At 41.4% G+C, this 26,947-nt stretch overlaps 1 protein-coding gene across 3 annotated transcripts in view; it reads left to right on the top strand.

The window, feature by feature from the left end:
* The window catches only part of cadps2 (Ca++-dependent secretion activator 2), a 184,743-nt gene that overhangs the window by 101,357 nt on the left and 56,439 nt on the right, over nucleotides 1-26,947 (top strand). For 2 of the 3 annotated variants that reach the window (XM_085283227.1, XM_085283226.1), the window contains exons 14-17: nucleotides 12,304-12,405; nucleotides 18,416-18,479; nucleotides 19,408-19,531; nucleotides 19,792-19,892. In XM_085283227.1, coding sequence (XP_085139353.1) covers nucleotides 12,304-12,405; nucleotides 18,416-18,479; nucleotides 19,408-19,531; nucleotides 19,792-19,892 — 391 coding nt within the window. The remainder of the gene's footprint in view (nucleotides 1-12,303; nucleotides 12,406-18,415; nucleotides 18,480-19,407; nucleotides 19,532-19,791; nucleotides 19,893-26,947) is intronic. The other variant, XM_085283229.1, reaches the window with a different exon arrangement.

Genomic DNA, 26,947 nt, shown 5'->3' with positions numbered 1-26,947 from the left:
TGTGGGAGGAGCTTCCTGCTTCCATCTTAAAAGTATAAGGCGCCTTGCGATAAGTGAAGCAAAGGCAATAGAATTCGAATAGCATTTTGGCAAAGTGATGTCTTGAGGTATCATCCCAAAGATAGCCGTTAGAGCAGAAGGATCATATTTAACGTTATACATCTCTGACAGAGTGTTAAATATAGACAAATCAAATCACTTTTATTGTCACATCACATGTGCAGGTACATTGGTACAGCACATGTGAGTGAAATTCTTGTGTGCGAGCTTCACAAGCAACAGAGTTGTGCAAAATACAATAATGTAAACAAGCAAAATACAAGAATGGCTACATCTGAACTAATAAATATATGTACAATATATAATAGTATATGCATTTCTGGATGTGTATACTAAATGTTTTTCTACGTGTGTGTGTGTGTGTGTGTGTGTGTGTGTGTGTGTATATACACATATTTTACAAATTAAATAGAGTAAACAATAAATAAAATATATAAAAATATACAGAGTTGAGACATGTGCAAAACAGTGGCATTACTGTACAGTATGGAGTGCATAATGTTGAAGTTCCAGTAGTGAAGCTGAGGTGTCTATGAAGTGTTCAGCAGTCTGATGGCCTGGTGGAAGAAGCTGTCTCTCAGTCTGCTGGTTCAGGACCGGATGCTGCAGAACCTCCTTCCTGATGGAAGTAGTCTGAACAGTTTATGGCTGGGGTGACTGGAGTCCTTGATGATCCTCCCCGCTTTCCTCAGGCAGCGCTTCCTGTAGATGTCTTGGAGGGAGGGAAGCTCACCTCCAATTATCCGTTCAGAGCACCGCACTACTCGCTGGAGAGCTTTGCAGTTGTAGGCGGTGCTGTTGCCGTACCAGGTGGTGATGCATCCAGTGAGGATGCTCTCAATGGCACAGTGATAGAAGGTCCTGAGGATGCGGGGGCTCATGCCGAATCTTTTCAGTCTCCTGAGAAAGAAGAGGCGCTGCTGCGCCTTCTTCACTGTTTTGTTTGTGTGTACTGACCACGTAAGATCCTCAGCCAGGTGTACGCCAAGGAACCGGAAGCTGCTCACTCTCTCCACAGCAGCGCCGCTGATGGTGATGGGGGTGTGTACTTCTCTGCACCTCCGGAAGTCCACTATCAACTCCTTTGTCTTTGCGACGTTGAGGGTGAGATGGTTGTCTTGACACCAGTGGGTCAGGGCGCTGACCTCCTCCCTGTAAGCCGTCTCATCACCATTGGTGATAAGACCCACCACTGTAGTGTCGTCCGCAAACTTCACAATGATGTTGGAGCTGTTAGTGGCTGTGCAGTCGTAGGTGTAGAGTGAGTACAGGAGAGGGCTCAGTACACACCCCTGTGGAGCACCAGTGTTCAGTGTGATGGGGGATGAGGTGATGCTGCCCAGTCTGACCACTTGGCGTCTGTCAGACAGGAAGCTAAGGATCCAGCTGCAGAGGGAGCTGCTCAGTCCTAGATCCTGCAGTTTCCTGTCCAGCTTCGAGGGAACGATGGTATTGAATGCTGAGCTGTAATCTACAAACAGCATTCTCACATACGTGTCTCTCTTCTCCAGGTGTGACAGGGCAGTGTGTAGTGTCAGGGCTATGGCATCATCAGTGGACCTGTTGTGGCGGTATGCGAACTGTAGAGGGTCCAGTGAGTCGGGTAGTGCAGAGCAGATGAAGTCCCTGGCCAGCTTCTCGAAGCATTTGCTTACGATGGGGGTCAGGGCTACAGGTCGCCAGTCGTTCAATGAGGAGATGGTGGAGGATTTGGGTACAGGGACGACGGTGGCCATTTTGAAGCAGGCTGGGACTACAGACAGAGAGAGGGAAAGGTTGAAGATGTGTGTGAACACTCCAGCCAGCTGAGCCGCGCATGACTTGAGGACGCGGCCGGGAATCCCGTCCGGACCAGTAGCTTTGCGTGCGTTCACCTTCCTGAAGCACTTCCGCACATCCTCCTCAGACACAGTGTGCGCACTGACGTCATCCGCGGTGCGCACACTGTCCGGTCTCATGGTGTTCGCTGTGTCGAATCTAGCGTAGAATACGTTTAGATCCTCACACAGAGAGGCCGTGGTCTGCAGTGTGCTGGTTTTCCCACCCAATAGTTATGAAGATTGGGGCATGTCCAAAAGGTATGAAGGAGCGAACCTGTTTCTGCTTTACATCTGTTACACAGAGGGTCAGCTCCTGGATAGAACTTGGCTAACGTTTCCTTGGAGATATGTAATCGGTATAGGACCTTGAATTGAAGGAGCCCATGCCTGGCACATATCGAAGAAGAGTGTACCCTCTGGAGAAAAGATTGCCAGAGCTCATCTGTTATAGTCATCCCAAGGTCTCTCTCCCACTGTGCTTTAAGGATGGAGAAGAAGGAGATTGAAGATCTAATAATATAGCACAGATTTCTTTAATCGCCCCTCTCTTATGACCGTTTATATTAATAATTTTATCCAAAGAAGTTTCCTCAGGTAGTTCAGGAAGGAAATCCACTCTTTACAAAGTGGCGAATTTGTAGATAGCGGAAAAAATGTTGCCGAGGAACATTAAACTGCTTCAGGAGCTGCGTGAATGAGGCAAAAATCCCATCTACAAAAAGGTCTTTGATATTTCTAAGGCCATTACTTTCCCATATTTTAAAGGCAGAAGCTGTCATGGCGCAGTGGCCCGTGGAAATGGGATGGACTCAAGTGCAGATTCAAACCCGGAGGCCAGAGGTGTGGTGTAACGAAAAGAGACTTTATTTACAATGCTCAGAGGCTAACAGAAATTGCAGACTAGAATTAAGGAACATAAACTAGATGTCTGAGGCGAGAGAAAATACTGTGACTATAACTAGATGGCAGGGATAACTGGGTGCAGGTACTATGCAGGGGAAACTGTGGCTGGCCAGGGCACTGAAACAGAGGAGAGAGCAGTCAGGGGAATCCCACAGAGGGCTGCGAGTGAATCTGAGGATAATACACTGAGCTGTCTTACAAGCTTGCAGGTGGGGGTTGCGTGGAGGGGGGAGGCAGGAGAGGTCCAGGTGGGTGCTGCATGCAATGCAGGGAGGCAGGCAGGAGAGACTGGCAGTTCCAAAATGGGGAGAGATTACCGGCGGCTGCAAACTTGTATCCAGGAGAGCTTGGTAGGTGGGTTTCAGAGGCTGACGAGAAAACAGAGGAAATAAGGTTAATACACACGATGAGTCACCAAGGAACAGACGTGAGGCCGAGAACTGACTAAAGTTGGCAGATAATCTGGCGAAGACCAGTTGAGTGCGCCGGTCATAAATACTGCTGGTATGATTGCCATCAGGTGAGGAACAACAAAGACTCCACCCAGTGGGGAGGAGCCGATGCTGTGGAAAACCACCCAGACCACGACAGAATCCATCCTGGAGGGTGGGAACATAGGATTTGAGCAGATAGGTGCTTTAATTGACATTAAGTGTAACCCCAACCTTTTCCTACATTGCACCCAGATTCTGAGCGAGTCAGACAACAAAGGGTTACGTTTATACAGGGAGTGCAGAATTATTAGGCAAATGAGTATTTTGTCCACATCATCCTCTTCATGCATGTTGTCTTACTCCAAGCTGTATAGGCTCGAAAGCCTACTACCAATTAAGCATATTAGGTGATGTGTAATGAGAAGGGGTGTGGTCTAATGACATCAACACCCTATATCAGGTGTGCATAATTATTAGGCAACGTCCTTTCCTTTGGCAAAATGGGTCAAAAGAAGGACTTGACAGGCTCAGAAAAGTCAAAAATAGTGAGATATCTTGCAGAGGGATGCAGCAGTCTCAAAATTGCAAAGCTTCTGAAGCGTGATCATCGAACAATCAAGCGTTTCATTCAAAATAGTCAACAGGGTCGCAAGAAGCGTGTGGAAAACCCAAGGCGCCAAATAACTGCCCATGAACTGAGAAAAGTCAAGCGTGCAGCTGCCAAGATGCCACTTGCCACCAGTTTGGCCATATTTCAGAGCTGCAACATCACTGGAGTGCCCAAAAGCACAAGGTGTGCAATACTCAGAGACATGGCCAAGGTAAGAAAGGCTGAAAGACGACCACCACTGAACAAGACACAAGCTGAAACGTCAAGACTGGGCCAAGAAATATCTCAAGACTGGTTTTTCTAAGGTTTTATGGACTGATGAAATGAGAGTGAGTCTTGATGGGCCAGATGGATGGGCCCGTGGCTGGATTGGTAAAGGGCAGAGAGCTCCAGTCCGACTCAGACGCCAGCAAGGTGGAGGTGGAGTACTGGTTTGGACTGGTATCATCAAAGATGAGCTTGTGGGGCCTTTTTGGGTTGAGGATGGAGTCAAGCTCAACTCCCAGTCCTACTGCCAGTTTCTGGAAGACACCTTCTTCAAGCAGTGGTACAGGAAGAAGTCTGCATCCTTCAAGAAAAACATGATTTTCATGCAGGACAATGCTCCATCACACGCGTCCAAGTACTCCACAGCGTGGCTGGCAAGAAAGGGTATAAAAGAAGAAAAACTAATGACATGGCCACCTTGTTCACCTGATCTGAACCCCATTGAGAACCTGTGGTCCATCATCAAATGTGAGATTTACAAGGAGGGAAAACAGTACACCTCTCTGAACAGTGTCTGGGAGGCTGTGGTTGCTGCTGCACGCAATGTTGATGGTGAACAGATCAAAACACTGACAGAATCCATGGATGGCAGGCTTTTGAGTGTCCTTGCAAAGAAAGGTGGTGTTAAGGTTCAAAATATTGGGGATGGAGACAAGAGAAAAACCACAATAACAACACTGGTCCGGTCGGGTTGAGTCAAACGATGATTTAATGATCACACACGTGGGAGATGGACACTGATGCAGACAGCCTCAAATCTCAAAGTGGTGGAGCATTGCTCAAACTCTTATAGCCTCTGGTTCTCCCATCTTATCATAAAAGCCTAAACATTCACATTCTTTCTCTCACACGGCGCCTAAGCTACGACCTTGGCTCCCTGTTTATCTGCTCGTGCTGAGATGGGGCAGAAAACTCCAGCATGTTCTATTCTCTTCTAATCAGACAAATAAGGCGATGACTTTCTGCGAACAGTATTTCTTATAACTCAACAGTATAATGCATCATAAACAATATCATTCATTCACAATAAATCAGCAGTCTAATGCAATGCAAATCAGTTTAAATACTGCAATAATTATCACCTTCTTCTAATTCAGGAGAATAATGCCAACTTAAACTACATAATAATTCACAATCTTTATTTCGGGGTCTAACATGGCATAAAATAATATCATAATTTTACAGTGGCTATATTGGTCGCTGATTTGTTTTTGTTTTGTTTTTGAATGTCAGAAATGTATATTTGTGAATGTGGAGATGTTATATTGGTTTCACTGGTAAAAATAAATAATTGAAATGGGTATATATTTGTTTTTTGTTAAGTTGCCTAATAATTATGCACAGTAATAGTCACCTGCACACACAGATATCCCCCTAAAATAGCTCAAACTAAAAACAAACTAAAAACTACTTCCAAAAACATTCAGCTTTGATATTAATGAGTTTTTTGGGTTCATTGAGAACATGGTTGTTGTTCAGTAATAAAATTATTCCTCAAAAATACAACTTGCCTAATAATTCTGCACTCCCTGTAGGTGTATAGTTCTAATGGGAGAGCTGAACTCAACAAAGCCGATAGGCAAATTTTGCCACAATTGGATGACTCAATTTGGAGCCAAGCTGGAGTCTCTGTAGTAAAATTACTCATCCAGTACAGCATATTTCGAATATTTGCTGCCCAATAATAAGACTGAAAGTTTGGCAAGGCTAATCCACCCATTGGCCTAGTCCTCTGCATGAAATCTTTACGAATTCGTGGACTTTTGCCATTTCAAATAAATGCAGAGATATGCTTATTCAGTGTTATAAAATACTTATTGGGTAAGTAGCATGGGATACATTGAAACAAATAAAGGAACTTGGGTAGTATGTTCATTTTGATAGAATTGATGCGGCCAGTTAATGACAGTGGTAAATTGTTCCACCTCTGAAGATCTGTCTCAGTATTCTTAAGCAGCGGGACAAAGTTTCTTTCATAAAGACCTTTGTATGAATGGGTAACCTTAACCCCCAGATAGGTCACATACCCTGATTTAACGTTAAATTGAAAATCTGCAAATGAAATCTTTCTGGCTATAGAGTTGACACAGAGAAGTTCACTTTTATGCAGGTTCAACTTGTAACCTGAAATATTACCAAAACATTCAAAAATGGCAAGAGCACGGGGAAGAGAGCATAAAGGCTCTGACATATACAGCAGGAGGTCGTCAGCATATAAGGATATTTTGTGCTCCTGGTCACCTCTGAAGATGCCCTTAATGCAACTGTCAGCTCGCAGTTTAATCGCCAATGGTTCAATTGATAATGCAAAAAGAAGAGGGGATAAGGGACAACCTTGTCTCGTACCACGGAGAAGTGGGAAATAAGAAGAGAACAACGAATTTGTTCTAACACGTGCCAAAGGTGAGGAGTAAAGTAACTGAATCCATGAAATGAAATTAGGGCCAAATCCAAATTTATGTAGAGTATAAAACAGATAATCCCACTCCACCCGGTCAAATGCCTTCTCAGCATCGAGTAATAAGGCAATTTCAGGGGTTGTAGTTGACTTGGTGTGTAATATGTTTAAAAACCTGCGCAGGTTGAAAAAACCATGCATACCCTTCACGAAACCTGTCTGATCTGGAGAAATTAACAATGGTAGTTATTGCTCTAGCCTGAGAGCAAGTAGTTTCTGAGTGCTTTTTGATGCTGAGGGAAACTGGAATCACTGACACAATTTCTCTGTAGGAAAGATCTATATTTTTAAGTGTTATAATGGTCTGTCTCTCTTCCATTGTTAATTGCCTTTTTCTCGCCATTTTTATAGCTACACACTACTTTCTGCAGCACAATGCTGTTCAGCTGAGGCTCACTGATGGGTATGGTACCACAGTGTGTTCCAGCACTGCTTTTATGCAGACAGAGTGGGTTGTAAGTAATCCCAAAAAGTTGGAACACCTGTAGGAATTAGTAGCACCAGCTTTCAAGGCTTGATCAACCTCTATTGGTGCAGAACAGATTTAAACTGTTAACCCATTTTGTGTTGCTGGGGTTTTTTTTGTTTTTGTTTTTTGGTATAATTATGAAATACACAATATTTTTCAGTTTTGAGTAACCTTACCTTTTTTTTAACCTCTGGCAGTTCACCACTTACTTTTGTATCATTTTAAGCTATTCATTGGACTTGCCTGTAAAATATTGCCTGTAAGCCACCAATTGTAAGTTGGTTTCCAGGCAAACTAACATGCATAATTCAACCTTTTTAAATTAGATGTTAGTATTGTGAAATAAAAAAGATATGATGCTTTTATAAATGGTAAATGGACTCTTTCTTACATAGCACTTTTCTACTCTACGTGAACACTCAGGACGGTAATGTTGCTGGAAATGGTGTTGCGGTTCTTTTTTGTTTTTTTTGTTTTGTTTTGGTTTGTTGTTTTTCCATAACTTGTGTATCTGCAAATATACACATTCTGTATTTTTCATATGAAAGAAACTATACTGTGGTGGGGCTTGCTAATTTCTTGTTTTGATTTATGTATGTTATGTTTTGTTTTACTTCATATGTTTCATATGTTGTTTGTTTAATTTAAGACAAAAAAAAATTAAATGAATGAGAGGCAAGGCAAGGCAAGGCAAATTTATTTGTATAGCACAATTCAACAACAAGGTGATTCAAAGTGCTTTACAGAGACATTAGAAACAAAAACAAATAAAAAGCATGATTTAAAATTGATTAAAACCAACTAACTAACTAACTAAACACACACATTTCACACCTGTTCGCGCGATCTGAACTCTTATCGTAAGGGGAGCTACCAGTCCTTCTGTGGACGAGCTACTTTCTATTTTAAATTCCCTGAATTTAAAATCTCTAGACCCAGTCTAGACCCACTTGGGGAGCTACCCAGAGCTCTAATCCCACACCTGTTCGCGCGATCTGAACCCTTATCGTAAGGGGAGCTACCAGTCCTTCTGTGGACGAGCTACTTTCTATTTTAAATTCCCTGAATTTAAAATACTCTCTAGACCCAGTCTAGACCCAGCTGGGAAGCTACCCAGAGCTCTAAACCCACTTAACAAACAAACAAACAAACAAACAAAACAGTATATAAAATCAAAACAGATAAAATCAGAACAGTAGATAAAATCAGTAGTTAATGTAAGTTTTGAAATTTAAGCTTAACAAACAAACAAAACAGTATATAAAATCAAAACAGATAAAATCAGAAATAGATAAGATCAGTAGTTAAATGTAAGTTTTGAAATTTAAGCTTAAAAGTGTGGATTTGGTGCTTTATTCAAATGCAGCTGAGAATAGGTGAGTCTTCAACCTGGATTTAAATAAACTGAGTGTTTCAGCTGATCTGAGGCTTTCTGGGAGTTTGTTCCAGATATAAGGAGCATAAAAGCTGAATGCAGCTTCTCCGTGTCTGGTTCTGACTCTGGGAACTGATAAAAGACCGGATCCAGATGACCTGAGGGATCTGGAAGGTTCATACTGGGTCAGGTTCATACTGAGAGGTAAAACTTGAGGGGGTAGGGACAAATAAGTAAATACTTCAGCCTACTCCTTTTCAAACAAATAATGGAATGATATTTTGTAATGATTGTGAAGGCACATGTTTGAAATGTTTGAAATAAAAATGAACTGAACTGAACTGAACACTCAAAGTGCTTTATACAACATGTCTCATTCACCCATTCGTACAAGCACTTTTCTCTCCACCTAAGAGCTAGCTAATATTCACACACATTTATTCTAAAGGGAGCATTCGCGAGCAACTCAGGGTTCATAGTCTTACCCGATGATATTTAGGCATGCAGAAATGTATGCCTAAATATCATCGAGCATCGAACCACCAACCTTCCAGTTAGCAGATCTTCGCTACCTCCTGAGCTACATCAGATGGAGAATAGTAGAGGCTGTTTTGCCTTTTTGGCAGTATGAAGACAACATAATATCTAAATAAGAACCTTTAGGAACCTAAAATGTATCTGTGTGCTGAGATTTGTTGCTCAGCTCCTGAGGTTTTGTGTATTATAGTCAAATATGACAAATTATGCACCAAGATAGATGTCTAATATGTTAAAAACAGCAACTCAATATAAAAAAACCACCTGACCTTCAAACTATTCATATAGTCTTGTTACAAAAAGGCAAGAGCTGCAAAACTCTACAGCCATTTTTATTTTCTGTCATCTTTCTCTGGGATGCAGATTGATTGTTTGAGCAAGATGAACAACTCAGATTACAGAACAGCTGGCAATAACTGTGGGGGCTTGGAGCCTCAGGCAGTCCCTCTATCATGCATCTTGCTCCCATCACAGTCTTCACATCTTCATTTGTGCAATGAGACCCTTGGCTTCTTCAGCATGAAAGCAAATTTTTACATGAGTGAACACACACGCCCCCCTCACAATGGCTCTGCTTTCTGTTCCCTCAGGATTAACTGGTGCTTGTTAAATAAGGTTGTGAGCAGTGCGGTGGGGGAGTTGTGATGAATTGAAAGATTTGGGGAACAACAGGGTTTACAAGTTGTGCTAACAAGTGCTGTTGTGCAAAGAAAGCTGCTTCTCATTACTGATTGAATTGAGTTGAGTGGAGCTGAAGAGTGGCACTGATGTTCTCTCACAATACATGACAACGTCCTGTTGTTATCCACCACCACCTCTGCAACTTCCACCTTCCCCGGGCTGTGAATAACACTGAATCGGATTTTAGTTAACTTTGCATGTCTTTGCTTTAAAAGAAAAAAGTTATTTAATTAATTTATGTAATTGTTTTAGTTTAAAAAAAATCTTTTTAAATGTGTTTAATTTGAACCCCTTATAAGTAACTACTGACATCTTTATTAATTTAAAAGTCTGTATTTGTAATGCTAAGTAGTTTTACTTATTTTATATTATATGAAATATTTATGTTTATATTATTCATGTTATATACTGAATTAAATTTTCTTTCCTTTTTTAAATTAAACATATTTTTTTCTACAAGAGAGCAGGTGGCACTATTGAACATCAGAGAATAAAAATATAATTTAGTTTCATTTCTCTTTTGTTTTCTTCCATCATTGTGTTCACTGGTGTCCTTTCCACAACTCTGCTGTAGAAAAACATTTTTCTGAGTAAAGTAAAGTAAATTTATTATTGTCACATTTATGCTTCTCAGGAGGTTAATGCTTGATGATTCAGTATCCGCAGTTCTGTCTTTGAGACTTTGTTGCTTTCTTGTCATGCTATTATTTTCAACTTTGGAGAGTCATGATGTGCCTTGAAGAGCTCAGCAGAGTTGTTGGTACTCAACATGCAGCAGTCATGGGCTAAACCACTGAAAGCTTTTATAAGAACAACTCATTAACAGACAACCTCCGTGCTTCTTCCCTCCGGTGCCCACAAGTGCCGTTTAGAGAGGGTTCTTTTCTCTTTCAGAGGCACAGAGAAAGCCCAGAAAGTCAAGGCTGCTTGCTCTGGGTCCTGATTGCATTTTTCCCTTTTTTTTTTTTTTTAACAAACTGCTATTCAGACCAAGGCAAGAACAGAATGAAGGCTTTAAAAGCATTAATGAAGCATTCACCAAACATTTTTTGTCAACTCTCCTGCTGACAGCCAGATGAATTGTGAGGAGCAGGACAAGTCTGAGCGTTTGATTGGTTAACTTTGAGGTTATCGTAGAAAAATTGGCTGACTGATCAGTTTGTTGTTTGTTTGTGAAACAAGCCAGAGTAAAAAAAGAAGCCAAGGAGAGAAAAAGCACCCTGACTCTTTTCTGTGGTGTTGAATTTTGCTTTTATTTCGGTTCTTGATGTTTCAGGCATTTAGCTGGTGTAGAGTTCTTAGTTATAAAAATCTTTTGCTTTTTAACCTCCTAGGACCTGGTGTCCACATATGTGGACATCACATTTTGGGTTATTTAGAACAAAATACTCAATTTTGGTCTACAAGGGCCTGATATCCACTTACGAGGGCATTATACTGCTACTGTTCTATTATTTAAACAAATATCCTCATATGTGGCTCTTAATTTTCTTAAAAACAAAAATAAGGTAAAAAAAAAAAATCTGGTAATTCTTTGTTTTTACATTCATCGGGCCCCAACCAGCCCAAATATCAAAGAGAAATTAAACATGCATGTCGTGGAAGAGTTCGGGTCTTAGGAGGTTAAGAGAGTCTTGATGAAGAATGAAGACTAAGAATTATGTATAGTATATACAGCCCACAGTTTACACAGTACTGCCACTTTCAATTCTAAGGTTTTGAATTAAGGTCTATTATTATTTTATTATTAGTTTATATTGTTATTATTATCATTATTATTATTATTATTTGTAAACTACAACCTTGAAACACAACAACACATGAAATATTACACCATGGCATTATTTATTTCATGAAAGTATCATTAGAAAAACACTGAGCCAGTACGACTGTTTGGAAGTGTTGCCAGGAGAAAGCTTTTTTGCCTCTGCTCTGAGATCATTTATACCTGAGGTGACCTGGCACCCATCTCCATCTGGCATCCAGAAGTTGAGGCTGCAGGACAGTAGATGGATAGTTGTCTTTTTTAAATGGAAGACAACTTAGTCATGGTGATACTTATTGTGCTTACTTTATTTATTTTCAGCTTTATTTTTTTATCTTGAACATTTTACTGTCTTAATGTTGGTAAGATTTTGCAAAAGTATTCTTCCTGATCTCCCTTTTTTTTTTTTTTTACCTGTGAAGCACTTTAGCACTTTAGTTTCATGCTGAGTTGAGTTAAGGAGACTTCTTTTAGTATTGTGCGGTTCACTTACTACTAGGGTTAGCAACCAAAAGTACCAATTTATATTTAAGAAAAGATGTTGATTTGCATTAAAATAAACCCTTTCACAATGCTAACCACATTGTAGAAGGGAAACAACAAGCTTAGCTTTCAAGCTTCAAGTTTAGTTTTATAATGTATAGTGTAGTAGTTTACATATTTGCTTAGCAAGTAATAGGTCCTTTAAGATTGTGTCAGGAAGGGCATTAGACATAAGACTCAAATGTCAAATCAAGCATGCAGAGCTACCCCCTGTGGCGAACTCTGAACGTAGCTTTTTACATGAAATCTAGACTCCACGATTCATTATCAGTTGGTCATGCTAAAAACGCCAGCTGCTTCCCACCGTCAAGCAGTAATTTGTCACCATTATGTAAACATGAGTCTGTCTCTTTTTTCCCCTCTCTCTCTCGTTCTCATCAGGCCTGATGGGATAGGCACAGTGACCATGGAGGAAAAAGTGCAGTTTGAGGCAATCAGAAGTCGTCTCATTGCTCTGCTGGAGAACCAGATCACACATTTTAGGTATGTAACACCTTCATATTGAAGACCAATAGAAGTATATTTGTTTCTGAAGACTTATTTTTTCAGCTAAAACTAGAAAGTGTCAAGACTTATGTGGTCATGAAATTTCTGTCATGGAAGTCATGGAATTTAAAATTGTAATCAAAACCTTCTGTGTGGATGAACTGTTCAATGTCATTTACATAGAAAATTCAGATTTCTGTCCTTCTGCCAAAAATCAGTGTTGATCTTTTATTTTAGACTTTGTCGACTTGTTTAAATATTAGTTTCATTATGGAAAGGGGAACCTGTGATATAGAGACAAGATTATGTTTCTCAGCTAGCTTAGGTGCCCATCGGTGTCTCCCAGAAGAGCTAGAGTCACTTAGTCAGACAGATTCTGTTTAAGTGAGTTCTTGATTTAGCTTGTCTAGCAGTATTCAGGGGGGGTGTGGCCTGTGAAATTGAAGTCAGCTTTCCCAAAATAATGTGGTTCATCATTGTTAACTTACATTAAATCATTAATTAACTATGATTAATTAGCATTTTGTATTTATTCGGGTAATATTTGTCTAATGTTAAAATTAATTTGAAGATCTCAAATATGTAAGTTCGACAAATATACAACATAAAACAGAAAAGAAATCAGTAAGGGTGAAATACTTTTTCACAAGATTTTATATGACTCACCAGACATTGCATACATGATTCACATTTGAGAACAAATTAATTTTTCACATGTAACAATCACATTGAAACACTGATACTCCTTATTCATTAGTATATGAATGCAGGTTTGTCATTATTTTCCCTCATGGTTGTAGGTATGTCAGTGCAAGTCAAAAAGCTGACCCAGCGGCTTTTTGACTTGCACTGATATAAATTCGAAACAGTACCAATAAGAAACTGTAAATGATATACGCTGCACAGTCTCGTTGGAGGGAAGAGTCACGGATCCTGATAATGAACTTGAGACACAGAAGGAAAACAGGCAATCTAGTTGTTTGAAACCTGGCTTCAGAAGATGCTGGGCCTGGAAGCTAAACAAAGAACTGTTACGATCGACAGGGCTCAGCCTTGGCCCCCTGATGAAAAACGACAACAATCTACTATCATCAAACTGCACAACGTAAGTGACAAAAGCAGAATGCAATCAGCGGGCAGGGAGAAAGGCGACCTGTCGTTTCAAGGAAGCAAGATTTACATTGCCAAGATTGTTTAACGCAGGTGAGGGGCCAGACGGCAATTTAACGGGGCGCGTGAGCACCCTATAAAGAGAGGAAATACAGTATCCGTATATATTTCAGTGTTCTGAGTGAAACTCAGTTGCAGTTGTTTGTGATAAGGAGATACGAACAGGCTATGCCGATTTTGTTTTTTTTTCTTTTTCTTTGGAGGTGCACTGCATTACAAAATGAGTAAGCAGTGTTGGACCATACTAACACATTAGTATTTTAAGAATTTTATTATTTTTGTTTTTCTCTTTGTCTCTCCCTTTTTTCTTTATGTTGCTTTTTTTTTTTTATTCTCAAATAATTCTTGACTTACTGTGGTTTGCATTCATTGACACTGCCAATTGGCCAGGGTGTGGGAGTGTGTGGGGAACTAACATCATGAGTGGGATACCCCTGCTGGCGGTATATGGTTCTCTCTTTATGGTGGAGGGACGGATCTTGGCTTCACTTGCTCAAGAGGTCATAATTCCATTCTGTGTTTATTTGTTTCTGTTCTTGTGGGGTCTTGTGGGGCTGTTCAAAGCTGGAGTTTGTGGTTGTGGGTGGGTTATTAGGGACAGTCTTTTTTACACTGCATGTGTGCTATGCACCAGTTCTTGTGTGTGTGATTACTAATTTCATAATCACATGAAAAATAATACATATGAGTGATATTAAAATTCTATCACTTAATCTGAAGGGCATCAACCATGTCGTCAATATCCTGTCACTCCTTAAGAAAGAAATGGCAAATTTTAAGAAACTCATTTTTCAGATCTGGACCATAGTAAATTGCAAAGGAGCTAGGCTGGCATCATATAACTCAAAAAGCATGGGAATTAGTTTTTTACATTGCTGCCCTCCTTAACACTTGACAAAACAATAACTATTAAGGAGGGCCTGTATGTACTTTTATGTTTCCCTCCAAGAAAATGTGTGAATCTCTTTACAACTTGTATGTCGCCCTCCATAACTTTAGAATAGACTTTTTTTCTCTCCTCAGAAATGTCTGACTGATGATATTCTTTTGTTTTTGTCCTCCTCTTGATTATCAGTTGTGGCTACTCTAACACTCTTTAGTGAATTAGGCTCTATAACTCGTTAAAAGGTCAACTTTAGTCAATCTCAGGCCACACTACTGGAAATGTGGGGGACAATGAACAATATTCCCTTCAGTCGGTCAGTATCTGGATTTACATATTTAGGAATTAAAATATCACCAAACATGTGGACCTGTGGAAGCTCAATTTTCTTCCAGTTTATTGCATGCAGTTAAAATAGACCTTGAATGATGGCATGAATTACCACTTTGTTTCGTATTTTATACTCTCTGCAGATGCATCCTCTGTACTTGCCGAAGAAGAAAATTCAGGATACAGAAAAGGCCGTCTCTAATTTTATACGGGATGGCAAAAAACCTAAACAGAGGCTTAGACTTTTACAATTACATACAGACACGGATGCCTAAAATTCTGTTGTACAACTGGGTTTGCCATGCCTGCTGTTTTTGGTCTTAGCTACATGCGTATTTTAAAAGGAATCATGTATTAATTCGTGGAGTTGTTCTCCACACTCCCCATGGAGTCTGGTCACTTGTGATGTCCGTAATAGAAGTCCAGTGGTAAAGCTCAATCCTATTTTATATGACAGCATTAATGGTGGGACAGGGGGATTCATGTACTTGGAGACCTGTTTGAAGATGAGCCAACAGTTGTAGGCAAAACTTCCAAAGGAACGCTTCTTTGGATATTTGTCTTGGAGCACCTTCTGTATTCTACTCCCTTCTCTTTCTCCTCATAAGTGGGTAAAGGATTTAGGCACAGAATATGTAAGGGATGACAGGCAGGTAGCTATAGTCCTGATCAAATCTACCTTCATATGCAACAGACTGAGAGAAACTCAGTGTTAGATTCTTCATTCTGTTGTTTTGCACAAGATAAACTGCTCTCGCTCTCCTCTGCACATTAAGTGCTGTTCATATTGTCACTGCTTCTGGGAGTATAAATTGATTTCTAGGTTCAGGTCATCTATTTCAGAGGAACTTGTTGAAATAATAATGCCTGTAATTGTTAAGTTGATGGCTGTTGCTAACTGGTTAACTTAAAAAGACATACATAAATTGGACTACACAGTAAGATTGTTTATTATTACTATTGTAATCATTTATATTCTTATTACAATGTGTGGTTTTCTTAATCTATGATTGTGGATTTGCCAACTATGTAGATGGACTGTCGTGGGAGGGTGGGGGTGTTAAAACGTAATAAAAAAAAGCATTTAAAAATAAATTGACAAAAACAAAAAACAAAATGCCGAAAATTTGTAAAACAAAAATAAAAACATTATCTTCATTCTCATAAATGAAAGCAGTCAGGGTATTTTTAGCACCATCGGCAACATGCAACAGGTGCAAGACATGTATTGATGGCAGCTGATGAGACCTCCCTGAATCTGCGTGCTGCCATTCAGCAATGCCGCTGCTGTTTGAGCACATTGTGAGGATGGTGTGAAAGCGACAGCCCCAAGACCTTGAGCAACACTCATCTGAATGGACCTGTGCCATTAACTGTACTGAAACCCATCTCTTTAAACCCTTCATGTCTGAGAGGGCCCTCCATCTGGCTCCAGAGAACACAGGAGGGGCCGGGAAGAGGGGGTCGATCAGCAGGAGTCATTACTAACTCACCTAAACAAGAGGCTAATGCTGATAAACAATGGCCAAGACAAGGCAGGGATTATGCAAATGTCACCCAGAAAAGAGATGGATTTCCACAGTTTGGTTTGGATTAAGTCAGAGTTGTTAATGTCTTTTAACTTCCTTTCACTATAAAATTTGCCCCCGTACCTACATTGAATCACTGATAATCAGTCCTACTCCTCCAGTTTCACATTTTTCAGGCAGACCACCGTTTATTTTATTTGAAAAATATCAGCTTTTTGTTAACAAACTGAAAATTAGTCTGACAGTCTGTAATTTTAGTGTAAGTTCTCAGTAGGCTTCAGTGTGGCTGTCTGAGTGAAACCTGAAAATCCCTGCAGTCTCTTACTTATATTGTCTGGTCCAGTACATAGTAATGCATAGTTACTATTTGTTGTTATTGTTGTTTTTTATTAAGTGCATGTGGGATTCATAGTTTTTGGAAAGCAAAACAGATTGCTTAGACAATATTTGGATGATGAAATGAAATAAAATCAGACATGAAAAAGAGCTTTTCATGTCTGAGACTGGAAACGATCTCTCACCTTTATTAGCACTGTCATATCTACTGTCTCAACCAGAAAAACAAAGGAAATTTTAACTTACATCATGCATCTGTAGTGCTTCAACATTGGAAGAGGTTGGAGTGGATGAATGGGTCAGAAAGATGATAACATGATGCTTGTACCCTCATGTTTTACATCACTTCAGTAAAATTTCTCTTTGTGAAGGTTAATCAGAGAAACGCTGTTGAAACTCCCTTAGTAGATGTCATAACAGTAAATGTGCTGTACTAGTGCCATCAACAATTAAATATCTTTCACATCATCAATTTCTTTCCCTTGTGTCATTTAAATTTATATAAGGGTCGTTCTGTCTCAGCCCTGTCAGCCAAGTTTTAGAACATTCTGTTCATCCCTCCCCCATTTGTGTAAAAGCTCTGTGGTCGGGGCGCCGGTTTGGCTCAGTGGGTGAGCAGGCAGCCATATGCCGCATGGCCAGAAAGTAGCTGCCTGGGTTCAAGTCTGACCCGCAGCCCTTTGCAGCGTGTCTTCCCCTCTCCTTCCTCCACTTTCCTGTCTGTCTTTATTGTCTCTATTCATTAAAGTCAAATTCCAAAAAACTATTTAAAATAAAATAGACATTTATGGTCCAAAGAGGATTCAGTTAAATTTTAGCTTCAAATATCAAATACTTTTCAAGTCTCTTGAAAAATGGTCCATCCCAGATTGAAATCTGTGGATATGTTTGAACATGAATACCTCAAAAGCTATTACACTATTAAAAATAAAAGCACAACATTTTCATTGGTTTTTTAAAAATATGTTAAAAAATATTAAATATATAAAGATACAATTTCACAGTTATCATTACATATGCTTAGAAACTTTGAAGATTTACCATAAATAGTCTTGGTTTTTTTTATAAAATTTTTACTATAGCACTTAAAAATCCTCGTTTTCCCATACTGACTAAAATAGAATTGACTGACTAAAATTCTGCCGATTTTCTCTTTAATCAGATATCTCATATTCACTCATTTAAACATTATCACCACTTATGTCTCCTTTCTGTCAGAAGCTTGCTTGCCGATGCAGATAAAATACGTATTTATCAAAGACATTTCAGGCCTTTTGAGCATTTTGGTCTTTAGTGGAGATTGATTTTTCTTTTAAATGAAGATCATGAACTTGTGACATAAAGTATGAATTGAATCTTTAAACAAAGTCCGATGTGATATTAGTTTAGTTTAGTGAGTTTCATAATTTCTTCTCTGTTAGCAGAGCAAAACATCTGCCTGTATTTCTTTTTGGTCTAATAAATGGCTGACCTGTGTGACTGCATGCCTTTGTTTATTAAGTACTGTTCACTTGTCAATTAACAACGAGAAACCTGCATGAACTGCCTCATCTGTACTCCGATGGAGCTGTAGGTGAGAAACGCTTCCTTCATCAGTGTAATTAGACAAGAGCAGGCAGCCATCTGTTGCCAACTGACCGTTTTCTGCCACTGAACGCATTTTCCTATTCTTCTTCTTCTCTTTTTTTTTTCTTTTTTTTTTCTATGAAGTTGTCCTTGAGATTGTTTCTAAGTGGCTGCCTACGTTTTGCATCTGCAGGTATTGCTTTCCCTTTGGACGACCAGATGGGGCCCTAAAGGCCACGCTCTCCCTTCAGGAACGGGTAATTGGCCTCTGATTAAATCATATTTTAACATACAGCACAGTGGTGTGAAAAAGTGTTTGCCCCGATTTTTTTGTATGTGTCATAATCCAGGTTTGTATTTCTTTTCTACTTAATAATAAACACCCCCCATTTTGTGTTTATTTGTGTTGTCTTTGTCTAATATTTACATTTTTTTAATCATCTGAAACATTTACTGTAACCGTGACAAACATACAAAAAAAGTTAGGAGATCAGGAAGGGCTTAAATATTTTTTGCACCACTGTACAAATGTCCTGCACAGTTTTTTCATGAAACATGTAACATACATGTATAGAAAAGGAAAGCGTGTTGCCTTTGTTTATCAGCTGTCTTAGAATCAGTTTAATCACGTATCTGTGCAATTTGGTTTCAAGTGATTATCAATGTCTTCAGACAAAGTACAGACCAGTTTTCAAGGGAATAAGACTTGAAGAAGACTTATGCTGCTAGAAAGGCAAGAAAGCTAACCCCAGTCTTACTTGAACAAATCTTTGTTCAAGTAAGTCAATTAATTAAGTGAATCTAATTCACTTAATGTACAGAATTCACCTGCTTGCTGCATACATGCTACTACTGCACATTCACCTAATGTATATATTATATATAATGTAAATGGATGGATACATGGAAATTTAAATAAAGCTCAACATGACAGCACCCAGAAAGTATTCTGACTTTTATCCTGACTAAAATCAAGTTTTATCCAACTTATTTTCACGTCATATTTTTACTCTGGTGCTCAACACCCCACTTTATGTGGCTCTATGTCCAAGGAGGCTATCCTACTGTTTGACCACCGGTTTTATTCTGATTGGCTGCATCTGACACACAGAAGGTTTGACAAGCCATACAGTGGGGCTTCTCTTGAGCTCTAAGAAGACCTAAATGAGATATGTGTTTTTTCAGGTTTTGATGAAAGACATCACTACCCCTGTTCCTCCAGAGGATATGAAGAAACTGGTGCAGAGGTGTCTGGAACAAGCAGCTCAAATCAACTATAGTCAGTTGATTGAATATGCTAAAATCAAGGGTGAGAGTTTATAGCTTGATTTTTACCAAAAGATGTCACTTCAGGGTGGTGCTTGAAGGGAGAACAGAGGATCACAGTAAACGATAGATGATCATGAATAACGTAATGATAGATTTGTTAGTGATCAGTAGGGTTTGACCCAGAACCCAACATACTGTACACACAACAGAGGCTTCTCTGAAATGTTCTGTAGTCATGTTTGAGTGTAAAACTAATCTGCAATGGCTTCTGCTTCTTTGCTATGGAATTTTCCCACATAGTGGAACATCAGGTACCTCCAGAGAAAAGACTGGAGGACATGATGAGGCTGGGAGAGCTCTGCATCGAAGTCTTGCAACAGAATGAAGAACATCACTCTGAGGTATTTTATTCCTTTTTTTCTGTCTTTAATACATTAGGACTTCAGATGCAATTTAAAAGACTGCTAGACTTTTGACTTTTATTTCAAAGAAGGTCCTTTTTTTCCCACCTCAGAATGTGTTGAGTGACAAAAATATGCAAATTTAAAAGAAAAAAGATAAGCTCCAGGTGTCTTTTGACATCCTTCGCAGGACCCGCCTGGAATTCCAGAAATCTGTTAGGTTGTCTAAGGCAGGTTTCCTGTCGGCTGTCATTACAGATAACAGTCACAATCCACATTTTTTATTTAAAACCTTTAACTCATTGATTAATCCCTGTCCTGTAATGCCTAGACTGGCTTCCTTAGCTCTTTGTGAAGGATTTTTAAATCATTTTACAGGCAGAATCTTATCTCTAAGAGTCTCGCACCCCACTGTGATGAGTCAGGCCCCAGCTTTACGATGCTCCACTAACCTCAATCAGTTTGATCCACTTTCACTGCCCACTCTCAGGGGTATAATTGATCACCTGAAAAATGCAAACGCTGTTCATGACATTCTTCCATCTCGCATTATTAAAGAAGGGTTTAACATTATCGGGCCCTATATTTTATCACTAATGAACCTGTCATTGTTATTGGGCTATGTTCCGGCTGCCTTTAAACACGCTGTAGTGCAAACTATACTCAAAAGGAGCTTCCTCGATCAGAATGATCTCGCTAACTTTAGTCCTATTTCCAAACTCCCATTTCTGTCTAAAGTCCTAGAGAAGATTGTTCACTCCCAACTCCAAACTTATTTGGATGCAAATAATATTGGGGAATAATTTCAGTCGGGGTTTAAGCCACGCCATAGCATGGAAACTGCATTACTGAAAGTCTTTAATGACCTTCTCTCAATTGCTGACTCAGGGCACCCTGTGGTCTTAGTTTTGCTTGATTTGTCCTCTGCTTTTGATTTGGTGGATCATAATGTCCTTTTAATGAGGCTTAAGCATCTGGTGGGCATCACGGGCAGTGCCCTTAGCTGGTTTAAATCCTATCTACTCCTCCTCCACTGCCCCTGTCACCTCTGGTGTCCCCCAGGGGTCTGCGCTGGGTCCTTTGCTGTTCTCTTTATACTTGTTACCCTTGGGCCGAATCTTTGATAAATATAATATTTCCTTTCATTTTTACGCAGATAACATTCAAATCTATTTTGAACTAGCTGAGGATGTCGCGTCATCGTTGCAACACTTCTTTGATTGTATGAGTGAAGTTAAAAACTGGCTACTGAGCAATTCCCTCATTTTAAATGATAAGAAGACAGAAATTGTAATCTTTGATACTCCCATCCCTCGGGCTGAACTAACTGGTGTATTTGGGCCCTTTGCCAACTCCCTTTCTGACACTGTGAGGAACTTGGGTGTTGTCTTGGACAGTTCCTTCAAGCTGGACAAACATGTGTCCTCTGTAGTTAAATCTGGCTTCTATCAATTACGTCTAATCTCTTTTTTTTTTCCTTTTTTTTGTGTCCTGTTTGGATCTTTAGCCATCAGAATTGTTGTCTTAAGGCCAAGAAAGATGCCAAGCGGATTTATTTTACCAAGTGGATCATCATGGCCTTGCCATATTGGTCCATTTGATTGACCTTTATTATAATTATGAATTTATTTTATTTTCAGTTGCTACAAATGGGACAGACATGACTGGGGGATAGGACAGGGAGAAAGAATGAAAGAAAGAGAGGGAGAGAAAGAAAGAAAACCAAAGGGGAGAAGAGACGGTGAGAAGGGGGAAAGAAAGAAAAACAAAAACAAACAAAAAAACCAAAACACCTGGGTCACCTGTATGGAGAAAAAAAAAAGAAGAGAAAGCAAACAACAAAGAGCAACATAATAGAAAAAACAGCACCATCACAATAAACTAGCTAGCAGTAGATATCAGTAGATACTAAATAATAAACGATATTGTGCAGCACGCAAGATAGACAGCGCACAATGTTCTTTGAGGCAGCAGCCAAGAAAGCTGTAGTCCGCGTCTGTGAATACCCGTGTGTACACCTGTGTGCATACCTGTGTGGATCAGCATGCTTGCATTCCAAAGGTTTCTTCATGTAACGATCTGCTAGAGAGTGTGGGGAGCCACAGCCCCGTCCTCCAGGGTATGAAGCAGGTATGGAGGAGATCAAAACTCCAGACATCCAGAGGCCCCAAGAACACAAGAGACCAAGGAAGACCAACAGAGGGGCAGCCGCGCCACTGTCCCAGTAAGAGCTGAGGAGAGTCCCAGATGAGGGCCCACTCAGCAGCCGCGGAGCAGAAGCCAGGGGGAGTTGCAGTGACGCGCCCGGCAGCCAGCTGTGCCTGAGTGACCGAGCCCCAGGCCGAGAGGCCGGGGGCACCCCACCTCCGAAGTGGCCTGAGCGAGCCCCAGGCTCCAGGCCCCGATAAGCGGCCGCCAAGGAGTGAGCCGGTGTGTACCCGGACGCCCATCCCCAGACACAAAGAACCACCAACGCACCGACACCTGAGGGAGTCCGCCACTGGCAGGGGAAGTGGTGGTGGGTGGAGATAGGCCTCCAAACCTTGGAGGGCCTGAGATGTCCCCAGAGAGGTGGCGTCTGATACCCAACCTGACATATAGACACAGACATACAGGCACACACAGACACAAACATCCATTCCCACCCTCATGGTCTCATATGCACTTACTCAACACTCAACCAACGTGGAGACAGACATAAAGAGACGCTGTACACACGATCACACTCCCCAAGCATACTCTACGAACCGGGTCTAGGTACCCTTGCCCCTGGAGGGGGGAACTGCACCCAGACCCAGGTGGTGTTACCCTTTTCCCTGCGGTGGGGAGAGGCAGACCGCCCCGACTCCGCAGCAGCAGGAAGGCCCCACACTCCAGACCGCAGTCGGACAGCCAACTCCTCCTAGCCCCCCGCTCCAGCAGGCCGCAGAGAATGGGGGTGAGAGAAGACTCCAAACCTCCCTCCACCCGCTCATTGTAGTGTTGATGCATGTGTGTTCTAAGGTGCAATTAAAACCCAGGAGGGCATGGAGCTACCTGCCAGAGAGCAGCAGGTAAGCGCATGGTCCCTCCTGCTAGCCCTCAATGTCTACGTGTATTTAAAATTGAGAGGTGGGCAACGATGCCAGGGGTGAGGTGTACACCCTGATGGTACTTTGGATTCCGTGTATCGTGCCCACCCCCAAGATCCTATATGTATGTGTAATGAGAGTGTGAGTAATGTGAATGTCTAAGTTGTGGGATAAAATTGAGGCAGAGGCAGCCAGAAGGGGACAGAGGGGGGGGTAGCCTCCTCTGCACCCTGGTGACATACCCCTACTCCAAGGCCCTGCATGTGTGGGTGGTTGTGGTGGAGCGGGAAGAGGGAGGCAGCTGGAGATGGGGAGGGAAGGAAGGGAGGGGCAGGTGACCCCTCTCCCTGGGGCCAGCTCCCCCGCTGACCCCAGTAGGCACTCCCATACTCCGCGACCCGCCAGGGAAAGGGGGCCCAGGCCCATCCAGACCGGGGCCCAGCGCAGCAGCGCCCCACAGAGCCCGGGACAGTCCACCCAACCCCACCACAGAGAAAACTGCACCCACCCCACCATCCACTCATCTTCCAGACTACATGAGACAATAGACGCCCAGGCTGAGATCTTCCTCCACCTCTCCTGTATCTCCCCCTCCTGCAGAGAGTTCCTGAGGAGAGGAAAGCTCCTGCAAGGTGTGACAATCTCCCCCACCAGTTGAAGGGCCCCCCAGGTGGCTCGACGCACCGGCGGCACCCTGCGCCAGGGATGGGCCCCCATGCACTCACCCGCCCACAACCTCGGCAACACACAAACCAGGACCCAAGGCCCCGAGGCCCGGCCAGGGCCCCAGCCCAGAGACGGAGCACCCCCAGAACCTCACGCCCATCCCGGACCCACCCAGGGGCAGCCAGGCTACCAGGTCAGTAACCCACGTCCGTCAGCACAGACCCTCCCCTAGCCCCGCTGCACGCAGCCACGAGGAAACAGTCACCTGAGAGCCAATAGAGCCCCCAACCGGACATGACCGCTATCCCTGGTTGAGCCCCCCAAGAAAGATGCCTCCGGGGAACCCCCCGACGCCCTAAGCCTGTCCCTACCCCCACACCAATCACAACAGTGAAGGCGGGACCAAACTATGACCCCCCACCCCCACTAGGTGATGGAGCTGATCAAAGGAGCCCAGAGCAATTGATCTGATGTGGTGGCAGAGGCTGTATCAAGACTAATGTAATCTAATAGATAATTTCTATATTGGTTAGAATTAAGATTATTTTTATTTCTCCAGTTCATGAGGACAGTTTTCTTGGCTATGCATAGGGCAGTGAAAACCATATGGGCGATATTCTTTTCTGAAGTGACATTATCTAAGCTGCCCAACAAACACACTAAGGGGGAAGTTGGAATGTTACATTTCAGACACTTCGATAAGTCTTCACATATCTCGCGCCAAAACATCTGCACTGGTGGACAGAACCAAAGAGCGTGGATATAATTGTCTGGTGTATTGCCTTGACAGTGTGAGCAGTTGTTGGAAGATGTAAAGCCCATCTTGAACATCCGATGACCTGTATAGTGCACTCTATGTAGTATTTTGTATTGTATTACGTGTAATCTCTAAGGCCAAGCCCTACATACCACGTAAGGACCTGGAGAAACGTATCCATGCCTTTGTTACATCAATATTAGATTACTGTAATTCCCTTTATACTGGTCTCCATTCTGCCCTTATTCACAAACTGCAGCTTGTTCAAAACGCTGCTGCGCGTCTCTTAACCGGAACTGGTAGGTTTGAGTCTATTACTCCAGTTCTCTCCGACCTGCACTGGCTCCCCATTAAACATCGCATTGATTTTAAAATCTTATTGCTCACTTTTAAAATCATAAGTAACACCGCGCCCAGCTATCTTAAGGATCTCCTCAGCTTCTATACCCCTAGGAGAGCGCTTAGATCAGCAGGCCAAATGCTCCTGGTGCGACCTAGATCCCGCCTTAAGACCAGAGGTGACCGCGCATTCACCGCTGTCGCACCCTACCTCTCGAATAATCTTCCTCAAGCTATCCGCGCGTCTGATTCAATTCAATCTTTTAAATCTCGATTAAAAACGTATTTATTTAGCCTTGCCTTCAGCCTTCAGCCTTTCGGCTCGTGCCTACTATGCCTGGTATCATTGGTTAGTTATGTCTCCCACCTGTTAGTATATTCTATTTGTACTTATATTATTTTATTTATTTTATTATTGCTCTTATTTGGTTTCTGTGAAGCACTTTGGCATACACCTTGTTTTTAAATGTGCTATATAAATAAAATTGTATTGTAAATTTCTTAATTCAATTCAATTTTTTTATACAGCTCCAAATTGAAACAACAGTCACCTAAGGGGCTCTACATTGTAAGGTAGACCCTACAATAATACATACAGAGAAAAACCCAGCATCATATGACCCCCTATGAGCAAGCACTTTGGCAACAGTGTGAAGGAAGGTTTTACCTGGATGAAGCCTTCAGCAGAACCAGGCGGTCATCTGCTTTGACTGGTTTGGGTGAGAGAGGGAAGACAGGATCTAAGACATGCTGTCGAAGAGAGTCAGAGATTAATAACAAGTACGATTCAATGCAGAAAAGTATATAAACACGCAGTGAGTGAGAAAGGTGACTGAAGAAGAAACACTCAGTGCATCACGGGAATCCCCCAGCAGTCTACATCTATTGCAGCATAACTGAGGGAGGATTCAGGGTCACCTGACCCAGCCCTAACTATATGCTTTAGCAAAAAAGGAACGTTTTAAGCTTAAGGAATTTAGAAATGGATAATTCCAAAAATCTAAACTAAAGTCTGAATCATTGAGTAAATAAATAAAATAATTGGCATAAGAAGAAATGGTTGACCTAAAAACTATCAATTGGTGCCACTCTAGGTGCCACTCTAGGGCCTTGGATGTCACACCGATGCTGATATCAACGGAAAAAAACTGCAACCAGAATTATCCATTATATAGTGAAGAAGCATTATGAAACTAGTAAGTTCTTCAAATCTTAAAAGCCGACTGCATCTGACGTAGTGTATGTTAAAGTATTCAAAACTGTGTGTTCTCAGTGTTGTGAGAATACGTCTCGCTAACAAGTCTTTTCAAACTGCAGAAGCGTAACTCTGAAACTCTTTTCGAACTATGAGGGGTTTTTTCGTCATCTGAGTGGTAGTGGCAAAGATGCCACATGTCACTTGATCATTTCATATGTCTCTTGATCACTTTCACAGCACTTCCTTTTTCTTTTCTTTTCTTTGCCTTGTTTGGCAGCTCATGTTAAAATGGCAGATGACATGGCAAATGGCTGCGTTGCATTAACGTCTGCAGTAGAGGCACGATGAAAACAACGCCCACACCCCATATGCACATAGAATTTTATGCCACAGTGTAAAACTGATCAATCCTAGGTGTTGAGATGTGGTGTTTTTAATCAGCCCTAAGTGGCAGCATGGCACTCAGGCATCTGTTTCTGCACTATTATTAACAAGCCATGCTCTGCTGCTGCCATGGCGACTGGTGGATGCTTCAGATGTGATGTTAACTACAAATTAGAGGCCTTTTTTTTTTCAGACCATCGCAAGCTGTCACAGCTTAAATTTAGAAATTAATAATTGTTTACTCAGTTGCTGTGTCTTTGCTTACTGCCTTGCTAGTTTGTGTTGTTGCTGTTTCTATACAGAGATGTCAGAGTGACAACCTAGTGTTTAAATCAGTTCTTACTAATGCTGTTTTTTCTCTCTGGAGTCTTTTTGTTTAAAGATTGACTCTTCAATATGTTTGGGGGGATTATCTAAGGAAACTAAAGCAGTGAATGAAGCATTTCATCACGTAAAAGTCCATTTTGAATATGATGGATATAAAAACAGTCTTGTTTTTAAACAACACTTTGACTTGTTTTTTTTATATAACAGAAAACTGTTTTAGCATGATTGTTTATTTGGCTCCTTTCTTTTTCTCCCTTTCCTTTATTCTGTCATGGGAAGGGAAGAGAGGCAAGTTTGCTGTTTGCAGTTATCC

Source organism: Mchenga conophoros, linkage group LG7 (genome assembly GCF_057382185.1).
Source record: "Mchenga conophoros isolate Kocher_MC1m ecotype Shallow Benthic linkage group LG7, M_conophoros_male_GT1.1, whole genome shotgun sequence".
Classification (NCBI taxonomy): domain Eukaryota; kingdom Metazoa; phylum Chordata; class Actinopteri; order Cichliformes; family Cichlidae; genus Mchenga; species Mchenga conophoros.
Note: the sequence above shows the minus strand (reverse complement) of the source record. Positions and strands in the feature narration are given on the sequence as shown.